The sequence below is a fragment of the Zea mays genome, chromosome 6 (genome assembly GCF_902167145.1).
Source record: "Zea mays cultivar B73 chromosome 6, Zm-B73-REFERENCE-NAM-5.0, whole genome shotgun sequence".
In the NCBI taxonomy this organism is placed as follows: Eukaryota; Viridiplantae; Streptophyta; class Magnoliopsida; order Poales; family Poaceae; genus Zea; species Zea mays.
The window spans coordinates 115,077,955-115,089,324 of NC_050101.1; the positions used below are offsets into that span (position 1 = coordinate 115,077,955).

Consider the following 11,370-nt stretch of genomic DNA (forward strand, 5'->3'; position numbering starts at 1 on the left):
GGAACTAGGTGTAAGCCTAATTCCCTTTCAGTTTTGATGTCTTTAATTGTGATCTGTTGAGATGTGATCCATGGGTGTGGGGAGAAGTCAGATCTTCATAAAATCCCAGCCGCTCGTCGCTGATCATGCGGTTGGAGGCGCATACCGGTTCGAGTTCATTTCGTGGCCGGTGATCTCTGAGCGCGTGCACGTAGTCAGCTGTGGCTTTTAGCTAAAGAGCCCCAATGTTTGTTTAAAAAGAACCCGCAGTCTAACTAAGTGTAGGAATTGTCTGAGTTCGGTCCTAAAATTAATAATATAGACTTTGTGGTTTCAAGAAATTGTGGCCGACTTCCACCAGCTTGGGTAATTGTACAATTAGATATAGAAATCAGTTTATAGTATACGAAATTAATCTAAACACCTTAGGAAATTCATAACTACCATGTTTTAACTCTGTTTTGACCCGTTCAAATTGCATTAGCTTCGTATTAATATTGCCCATATGATAACATTTATATTAGTGTTTTCATAAATAATTAAATACTTATTTATTAGATTGACTTTTATAATCAAGGTTAATGTGACATTTTAAACCAAAACATGGCTATAATTTGGCTAAAATATGATTATAATCAAGTTATAAAATAAACTTAAGATGAATTAGTTGTTTTGGAATACCTTTCTCAAGATTCTTTAAGATCAACATAGAACATAGTTTATATGTTGAAAACACCAGTCTTTAGGAAGTTATATCTTTCTAACCGTAACTCTGATTTTAGAGATTCTCGAGCTTGTAATCTCGTAGCGACACGTAGAACATGATTATGCAGTTTACCCTCATGTATGGTATGATGTTAATTTGGTCTATACAATGTTTGTTTGTATTATTGCGAGTAGAGGAGCAAGCGACCGAGAAACCTGAAGCCACGCAGGTTGAAGATTCTAAGCAAGGGCTCGCAGAAGGCATGTTGTGCCCTTGACCACTCTTCCTTACATAGTAATGTTCATGTTAATCATTGTGATATGCTTAGGTTAATTTGATGGGACCTAATAGGTTGTCATAGTTTTGTTTATCCCACACCTTGCATACAAATGAATTATTGGGTAGTTTGGTTATGCTCTACCTGTTTTTTGGAAGGTAATGTTATATGGCATATGATCATGCTTTATTATTGTTATTGGATTATTTATTGTCCATGATAATATTATGTTGTTAATTGGAATATGAAGCTTAACTTGAGATAATAGTGTTACCACAAGAGTGGAATGTGACGTCCTTGGCCAAGTAATTAGAAAAGCTAGATAGAGACTACCTTACCCGAAAAGGGCAAGCGGGGAGCGCGTCGCTGTAGAGTATAGGGAGGTCCTCGGATCAGACTGGCTATACAGCTTTTCAGACGAGGCCACGAGGGATTCATATGCTTCCCTCTTCCTGAATTTGTAGTGGGTTTTCTCAAACTAGTGGAATTTTGAAAATGTCTCGTAGTGCTACCATACCTCGTCTCCTTAGTAGAGATGAATGAGAATTCTAAGACTCTTAGCAAATGAGTAATATGACTTGTGAGTAAATATGCACAACCTCTGCAAAATATAAAACTGGTATATCAGCCGTGCTCACGGGCAGAAGCAACTCAAGACTCTCGCATAATTAACTTATGTAATTAAATTTAATCTGTCATATGCATTGCATTGTGGGAGTTATTATCAAATGTGATCTCTTATTTTATTGGGATGATATACACTTATATTTAGTAATTGCTAATAAAATTCTGACCAACTTATTAAAAAGCAATGTTTAGTATTAACCACTGTTTGTTGATTAGCATTACCCTATACATGGGCTCCCATTGTAAGTGAGCTTATACACGTTATTCCCCACAGTTTCTGAGCGATGAACATTTATGACCTTACCGTTGCAATACCTCCCAGGTGAAGAACAGGTACCACCAGATGAAGATTACTACGACGAGATCAGTTGTCGTCTCTCAGTCAGCGGTTGGCGTTAAGGAAATAATATTAGTTCGATTCATTTATTATCAATAATTCTGTAAGACATTTTCGTTATGTAATAAAGTTTGTAACATTCATCTCTATACACTGAGTCATTATATTATATGTGTTGATCTTGTTTGACGTACATATAAGACGTATCCGAGTTTGTCATTAAAAATGAGTGTGACAAAAAAAGTGTCAGTGACCTCAAAAACTATAATTTAGAAACGAAATAAGGGTATGCTTAGGTCCCACCCAACTAAAGTTTTGCTTTTAGTCCCTAAACGACCAAACAACATAACTAAATGAGACCTCCGAAATAAAAATTCGAAAAACTAAAATTTAACGACTAAAGCTTAGATGGTGACTGAAGGAACGAACACCAAATGACCTCACAATTTGCCTTACCACAAATGCTTCCAGTAGTGTGGGAAAAGAAGTGTGTAATTACAGATCATCATAGGGCAGATTCGACGGACCCAAGCCTCAGTTGAATTTCAACATGCTTGAAGATAAAAATCTAAATTTATGTCCCGAGGGATGTCTAACAAAAGCAGTTTCACACCGGGACCATATGAACACCCTATGAAAACCTGCTCCTTCGTCCACTGCTCTAACAATAAAATCAGCTGATGAAGTACATTGGGTTTGGTAGCTTGAAGGATCTCGTTGCCATGGGCGATCCTATCAAATCACTCCACTGATCCCCTGAGTTCCCAAGTATCTTGAAACCTTCCGCTTCCATTGCTGCTCGTCTCTCTGATTTGTACTGCACAGCGTTCTTGCCAATATCATAAGGTTGCCTGCAGCAAGAATATGCTTAGATTAATAACTGAGCTGGCTATTGATATGCATTGACCTAGTGATTATGTAACTTCTAAGTGCAGATGTCCTGAGGAAAATCTGCAGTAACAAACTACAAACTGTGAAGACAAAACATAGAAATTGGTGGCGAAGCAGGGGTTCTTAATGGTTGCCCTTGTATCTGAGCAAAATATCCTTTAGTAAGAAATATACTTTTAGCTACAGAAATATCAAGATTCACGAAAATATAATTTTGACCCTTGAACTCAAAAACCAAAGACGGCTTCAGCTCCCAAACTAAAACTCGGCCGGGAAGGGAAAGACCGTCCTCCCGGTAATATATTAACAAGAGACCGAAACAATGGCCTCGATCGAGAAAATCTCCGAACCCTGGCCCCCATCACTAACGGGCCGACGTCAACCATCCACCCTGCAACGACCCAACCGGAGGGTGGCACACATGACATTGTAACCTGAGAGCGGATGGAACACAACGAGAAGATTTTTTTAACCAAGCCTAAAAATTCGCACCGAGGGGTATCAAACCCAGAACTTGAAGATGTTACTCGGAAGCCCTTAACCACTAGGCTAGATGCTATTTCGCCTTCAGCTCTCAAACTTGACATCTTTAGATCTTCAGCCTAATCAAAAAGGTGGTTTACTGCTACACAGTGCTGAACTGCTGATATGAGAGCTTTTCGCTGAGTGCCACACGCAGTCCATGTGGCAAACTTTTCAACCTTTTCTGTTCTGATTTCCACCACTTAGGGCATGTTTAGGAGGAAGGAAAATGAAGGGGATTCGAGGGGTTAAGATCCCCTTGCTATTCAAAATTGAATAGCACGGAGATTTTAGCCCTTCTAATCTCCTTTATTCTGCTGACTTCCACACAAGCTCTTAAAATTTTCTTTTCCCCCCTTTTCCTCACTGAGTCACACACCTTGGCTTCGAGGCATAGTGCCATCGATGGGAATCTAAGTATCTAACCCCAATAGGAGGCGGCCGAGGCGTGAGACAAACTACTAATATCACGGGGAACTAGCTTGTGGGCTTCCTCGTTAGTCGGTACTGGGTAACATAGAAGGTGGACAGCCACGGTAGGCCAGTGCAATGTGGTGACTGACTCGACAACGCACTTGTGACTGGAATAGCTCAAGGGCAGGCTAGGGAGGGAGGTACAAGGCAACGAGGCAGAATTTCTGACGCGGTGAAAAAAAATTAAGGCGCATCAAAGGAAGAGATCAAGCAGGGCGACACTAAGTGCATGTCAGCCAAAAAAATGCTGATGCGGCTGATGATTCTGGCAGCTAAAGCAGGAGTTCGGAGATGTGAAGGGCACTGATTGTATAGTGAATACAATCAGAACATGATTTAACTACTGATTTTGCAAAAGGATTGATGTCAGAGTAGGATATGGGGATGAAGTGAAGGGAGGTTTTAGGAGGAGCAGAGCTCACCGCTCAAGATTCTGGACAGATCTGGCCAAGAAATATTTGCTCCCTGAAATCTTGCTTGCTTGCTTTGAATATGTGCCGCCTGTATTCCAGGACACAATCCTCATCTCTCGCCTCTCGGCCTAGTCCTCAGCCAGACCACTGTCAGCAACATGGGCATGTCATTAGTACCCAATACCCATGGCCCTTCATGTGTGCACTGCTGCAATGATAATGATAGCAGCAAACCACCGTTGAGTGCCTGGGAGTAGGAGAGCAGTGTTGCACCAAAGAGGGTGGAAAAAGGGAGATGGGGAAGAAGACACTGTCATTGACTCAACGTGGTTGGTGATATGCCATAGGGATACATGTGGGTACCCAATGAGTCTTTCCTTTCTCTTTTCTTGTTTTCAAAATCTAGACTAGTTCATTTTGATGTGGGTTGAACCAATTGCAGTGGCGGACCTAGGATTTGAACCTAGGGTAGTTGAGGACAAAAAAATTGATATATAATACAACATATAATTTGGTACCATATATATCTAATTTCCATCCGCTCGATACATGATTATTGATTAGAAATTAACAAAAAAATGACATGTAATACATTTAATTCAACAAATTCAGTTGATAGTTACATAGATTTATTTCTTTTAGCCTAAATGCTAATGAGTAGTTTGTTTTTGTACCAAATTCTAGGATAGTCGGAGGCCTATCCAAAACACTCCTTAGCTCCGCCCCTGACCAATTGCCATAGAAAAGTAAACTTGCATCTCTGATATAGGCAAAACCATGGTGATGCGGTGCAAATTTGTGTAGAATGAGATCTTAGGCCTAAAGTGCAAGATATCGATAATTCAATGAAGTTGTCTGATTTTGGAGTTTGACGGCCAAAATCGAATTCAAGCAATAGTTCAAGGGTTAGAATGGACTTTTTCCTTGGTTTTTTTATATAATTCAATAAACATTGACAATATATCATTTTCATAAACAGAATTGTAGAAAATACCTCAGTATGAGTTTTTCCCATGAGTTGTAGCCAGCAAACAAAAGATTCAATTCTGTGGCATTACGTTGGAATTCACTCCGGCCAGTCAATAGGATAACATGGAAACCAAGTCCCTGAAGTTGATTGTACAAATTCAAGCTCGATGGTAATGTTGGTGCCTTTGCAGCATCTACCCATTCATCAAATGAGGTCTCATTGAATTCCTGTGATCTAGAAAATCAGGGGAAATGTCAAAACAATACAACAAAATTGGACACATAAGTCAAGTAGAGCCAGTTTATGCATTCATTTTTTAAGAGCAACACAAAAAAATCAGGTTTACCTCAACTAAAAAAAGATCAACGATACCAGAGATGTTCTGGAGACAAAATCTAGCAGCTTCCTTTTCTTTTGCTCAATAAACATTGTGGGTTGTCCCCCAAGTTACAAGCAAAAATTCAATACAAGGCACAAGCTGACCATAAGCCCATAAGGTATACAGAGGATGCCAATTAATTTGGACCCCATAACAGCTTTATACATGATACAGTTAGCTGCTTCTATTTCCTTTCTTAGTTAATTTGTAGTCCCAGAATCCTAACAAAGCATAATAAGCAGCAATGTGTTTACAGGCAAACAATCCCACCGTACCTAGAGTGCTTTGTGCGATATTAATATTTAACACATGACAGAGAATACCTCAGCATTGGCACATTGGTTTGGCAAACCAATGCTAAACCACAGTGGTGGAGTATTATCATGACCCAGAGCAATGCTTAAAAGTCTTTAAGTCGCTGAATCGAACAAATTCGCATTGAGTTCAGTTTTTGCCACAACTGATTCTAAATAGGGGCGGACCCAAGGGTACTCTAGGTACACCCCTCAACTACAAGTAATTTGGTTCAAAAACATACTACTCCTTAGAAATTAGGTCCAAAACAAATTTATGTAACTTGTAACCTAATTTGATGAATTAAATACATCATGACTCATGAGACATTTTGGTTGTTTTCTGCTTATATATATGAATCGATGGAAATTATATATATGTGGTACCAAACTACACATAGTATCACATCTCAAAAAAAAATTCTCCACTACCCAAGTTGAAATCCTGGATCGGCCACTGATTCTAAGGGTGTGTTTAGTTGAGGAGTGGATGAGAACGGTTTTTGGATGTTTGGTTTCTAACAAAAAAAAAAAAAGTGAGGAGCGGCTGCTAAAATCTTCACATGTAAATTTACTATAAATAGTTGCAATACTCCTGCTCCACCAAAATGATCGGACCGTAAGCATTCTTTTCCCTCTTCTTCACTCTACACTCATAACTCTCTAACCAAACAAAAAACCAATCTTCAATCAGAGAAAAAAGCTTGCCAAACACAAAATATAATGCCTCCATTATCAAAAAATGATATGGAACTAGTTGACTCTTCAATCGCGTGGCAAACGGGGACGCGGTGGCTGCAGTCACCTTACCCCCATCCGTTGACCGCGTAGTACGGCGCGTTAGAGAGCAGCGTCTCGTCGACGTCGAACACCCACGCAGGCCTCGCGCTCGCCGAGCCGCCCCACTCGGCGGCGGCCAGGGCTTCGGAGGCGAAGGCTAGGGCGTCGGCGTCGGCGACGGCGGAGTCAGACGCGTAGCGAGGTCCCTCCATGTAGTCCCGCACGAAAGCCCCACAGCGCGAGGGCACGGCGCTCCAGGGGCCCGCGTTGGCCGTCTCCACCGACAGCCTCCAGCTGTCACAGAAGAGCGCGTCCGCGGCGTCTGCCGCGCCAGAGGAGCCCGCGGTGGGGTCGTCCGGGACCGTGCGGATGACAGCGGGCACGGCGGTCGCTGATGCGATGAGCGAGAGGGCGAGGAGAAGGCGCTGGGTCATGTCGCCGACGGCGGCGCCCTGGGTCCTCCCGTGCATTTTGTGGGTTGTGGACTTGTGGTCGACGGCGAGAGGTAGGGCGGGGTCGAGTTAAAATATTCCGGCAGTGGTGATTGGTGAACTGGTGATGGCTGCGACTTGCGAGTTGCTACTGCTCGATCACGTGGGAGTGGGACCTTGCGGGTCGGAAGTGATACTGTGACGAACAGCTAGGCCCCGTAGGTGACTGGGCAAGCTTGTCACTGAATTTCTGTTGGGTAGTTCAGTGGGACAAACTACGAAGTGAACGGATCTGCACGTTACGGTTTGGGTCATTGCCTCTTAGGCGCACACTTTCGTTTTTATTTGAAAAAAGCTACAACAAACATATAGGAAATATTTTGATTTTTAAGTATTACTTTTGATATCTATCTATCTATCTAAAAAATAAAATACCTTGTAAACTAGAACAAATAAAGTATGTATTCTTGTGTTGACATCCTTCTAATCTCTACTACTTATTAAGGCGGTAAGGGATAGGTTGTCATTCCGTATTCTGCTATTCCCATTCCGCTCTATCATTCCGTATTCTGTCATTCCCATTCCGCCCTCCCCACAAAGCTCATTCTCATTCCCAGCTGTCATTCCGTGTTATTCCCTCTCCCCGCAAAGCTCATTCCAATTCCCGGTTGCCATTCCATATTCTGTCATTCCCATTCCGCCTCTCCGCACTGTCTTTCTCATTCCCCCTCCCACAAAGCTCATTCTCATTCACATGTACATCCCACGCCTAGCTAAAATTAAATTAAAAAAACACAAATATGGTCCCAATGGGATTCAAACCCGCAATCCCTCAAACAAATATGCTTGTAGCTACCACTACACAACATGTGTGTTTATGTCAATATTTATTACAATAAAAATATCTACTACATCTCTCTCAAATCCCACCTGCTACCCTTGCACAATGTGTAGTAGTAGATAATTATCAACGAGATTACTGAATTATATTTTTGGACGGAGACAGTAGTATTTAAAGAAGAGACATGCATGCAATTTCTTTGGTTTTTATAATATTTTCAACTTAAATTCCTTTTTTATATGTGTGACATTTATTCGCCGTAATATTTTTTCCATGGATCTGACTTGTAAGTCATTTTTATAAACCAACGCCAAAGATGAATCCATGTTTCTTACTTGGAAATCCCGAACAAACACCACTGGCAGGAGGCGCTCGCGTTGGCGTTGCTCATCGACAACGAGAAGAAGCTTGGTGACTGCCAGTTCGACCTCTGGAAGCAGTCCTACGTGTCCGCATGCGCCACTGTGTTCGGCAAGCTCCGGCGCAGCCGCCGCTTGGACGTGGTCCAGAGCGGCTGCACCGCGCTGTCCATCTTCAAACAGGGGGATCTCATGGTCGTCCCCAACGCTGGCGACTCTCGGGTTGTTCTAGGCACCACACCCGACGACGGCGCTGTCACATCGTCCAGCTCATCATCTATCTGAAGCTCAACTTGCCACGTAAGTCGCTACTGGTCGGTCATGAATTCTTGTGCGCTGGGACGACGGCTGTTGCTGACGTTGTGTGAGTGTCCTCGAACAAGATGTATGTAGAGGAGTAGCACATCCGGTGGTGCAATGACTAGGTGTACTACCTCGCTGATGAGCCTGGGGTGCACTTCGTTTGGCAGCCCAGCCAAGAGTCATCGGTACTCGCCATGTCGTGCGCGTTCGACGACTACTATATCAAGGTATGTGGCATCATCTTGGCGCCAGAGGTGACGCAGAGGAGGACCAACAGAAATGACCACTTGCCATCGTCAGGGTAGTTTTTTGTGCCGGCCTGCCTTTAATTCTCTTCACAGACACATATACTTGCCTTTTTTTGTTTAAGCAAGCGTGTATGGTGGTGCGTACCTGATGACTGACAATGTACGAGGGAACTTGTACTGGCAGGTATGGCACGTGCTCTTCAATGATGAGACCATGCAAATTGTGGCATATATCGAAGTCTGCATGATACTGATGGTTGCAATGTAGTAGTGAAACAGCTAAATTAAAATAACAAAATTTATGTATGACCAGGATTACAAATGGATTATGAAACATTTTTTAAACAATATAAGACACATTTTGTATATAAGTTATCATGTTATTATATGTTCCCGTTGCAACGCACGGGTACTCACCTAGTTCATTTTTATTAACTTTAGTTTTATTTTAACAACTTTCTTTATGACTTGGAAGGACAAACATTCTTTCGGCGTGCTGAAAAGGTCCACCCATCTCTCCTTTTCTATTTTCTGTCTAAATCTCTAGCACTTTTTTTTGGTATCCCCGTCCGCTTCCATCCTCGGCACACAAAACTCTCGGATCTGTCGCAGCTCCATGCTCTCATCGCCCTAGATTCCTCTGCGAACTCGAGCTCTGCCTCCTCCATTGCAACCTCCCTACCCCACCCTTGGCTGCACCCCCACTTGCTTTCACCTCTCCCTATGCATCCGCTCGGCCTCGCTACTGACTCCTTGCTTGTCGCCGTTGAGGACGGCGGCTGCGAGGCTACGACTCGACCGAGACCGAGCCCAAGCGGGAAAGGCAGTCACGACTCGCCCAAGGCCATCCCTAAGCGGGACACACAGTCACGACTCGCTCGAGGCCAACCTTGGGCGGGAGACGCAGTCACGACTCACCCACGGCCAACCTCGGATGGAAGACGCAGTCACGACTCGCCCGAGTCCTTCCCCGGGCAAGAGATGCAGTCATGACTCTCACGAGACCACCCTATGGTAGGATAGCCAATCATGACTCGTTCGAGGCCAACCCTGAGCGAGAGACGCAGTCCCGACACGCCCGAGGCCAACCCTTGACGGGAGACACAGTCACAACTCGCCCGAGACCAACCTCAGACGGGGGACACAATCACGACTCGCCTGAGGCCAACCTCGGGTGGAAGACGCAGTCACGACTCGCCCGAGGCTAAGCCCGGGCAGGAGACGCAATCACGACTTCTCCGAGGACAACCTCGGGCGGGACAGGTAGTCACGACTCGCTCGAGGCCACCCTAGGCAGGAGATGGAGTCACGACACGCCCGAGGCCATCCTCGGGCGGGACATGCAGTCACGACTCGTTCTAGGCCAACCCCGGACAGGAGACGCAGTCACGACCCGCCCGAGGCCATCCTCAAGTGTAACAGGCAGTCACAACTCGCCTAAGGCCAACCTCGTGCGGGAGACACGATAACGGCTCGCACAAGACCAACCCCGGGTGAGAGACACGGTCACAACTCGCTCGAGGCCAACCCCAGACAAGCAGTGTATTTCCGACTCGCCCGAGGGCATCTCGAGCGATGCTCCGGTAATAATAGGAATAATTTGTGCGATATTGGTAACGTTTGCCACACGAATTTTGCATGTTGTAGTTATGTTTGTTGTTCCGTATTTATGTTTCATACATTTTTTTACTATTGTCGTAACGCGCAAGCACATACATATATTGTTTATGTGTAATTTGTCCGATTGTATCTCTTAACTAATATATATAATTTAAAAAGTCAAATTTATATTTGTGTTTCTGATATTTTTTTATAATAAATCAATTTTATTAAAAATATTGTTTCATTTATTTCAACACTTAGTTAATTTAAAACATATTTTAGTTTCTATTTGTCACATCTGTTTATTGATATAACAAACTTGGATAAACAACAAAAGCAGGGTCTAGACTGCTTTCAAATTTTGTCGGTGTTTTGGACCCGCGAGGACCCTCAACCGACTAGTGAATTTGACGCTGCGTGTCCCTGCCCAGATGGATTGATGCAAGATGGAACACAAGAGGGGGGATGAGGCTTATATTATATTGCACCGGGGTGCTCGTAGTAGGGGTTACAAGCTTCGCGAGAGAGGGTTTGGCCTTAAAGTGAGTCGTCTGAGTTAGCCTCCTCCGCCTCTCTTGGGAAGGCCCTGGGCATCCCCTTTTATAGATACAAGGGGATGGTCCAGCTGTACATATGGGGGTGTAGCTATGTGCTAACGTGGCTGGCAAAGAAGTGCTTGAGCCCTGTAGAAGCGTAGCTTGGCAGTGCGGCCCTGGGTCCTGCTGACGTTTCTTTGCCTTCGTAGAGAGCTGAGAACAATCGACGTCATGGACGCATGCAGGGAACCATCATTACCTGTTGCCGGAGTAATCTAGATGTGACATCGGTCTTGTTCCTTCATAGCCTGAGGCGGCTAGCTAGGGGTAGGGTAATGATGTATCCCCTGTAGCGTAATCGGTCCGAGGCCGAGGTCAAGCGAGGCGGTGACTTCTCCTGAA

At 43.9% G+C, this 11,370-nt stretch overlaps 1 protein-coding gene across 1 annotated transcript; it reads right to left on the reverse strand.

Moving 5' to 3' along the window:
• Positions 1-2,375: 2,375 nt before the first annotated feature.
• LOC100191194 (acid phosphatase 1) lies at positions 2,376-7,201 on the reverse strand. The gene is made up of 3 exons (NM_001136629.2): positions 6,679-7,201; positions 5,221-5,430; positions 2,376-2,777 (listed from the first exon to the last, which is right to left on the reverse strand). The coding sequence occupies exons 1-3, from the start codon at positions 7,116-7,118 to the stop codon at positions 2,600-2,602; spliced, it is 828 nt and encodes a 275-aa protein (NP_001130101.1). The 5' UTR covers positions 7,119-7,201; the 3' UTR covers positions 2,376-2,599.
• Between the last annotated feature and the right edge of the window lie 4,169 nt (positions 7,202-11,370).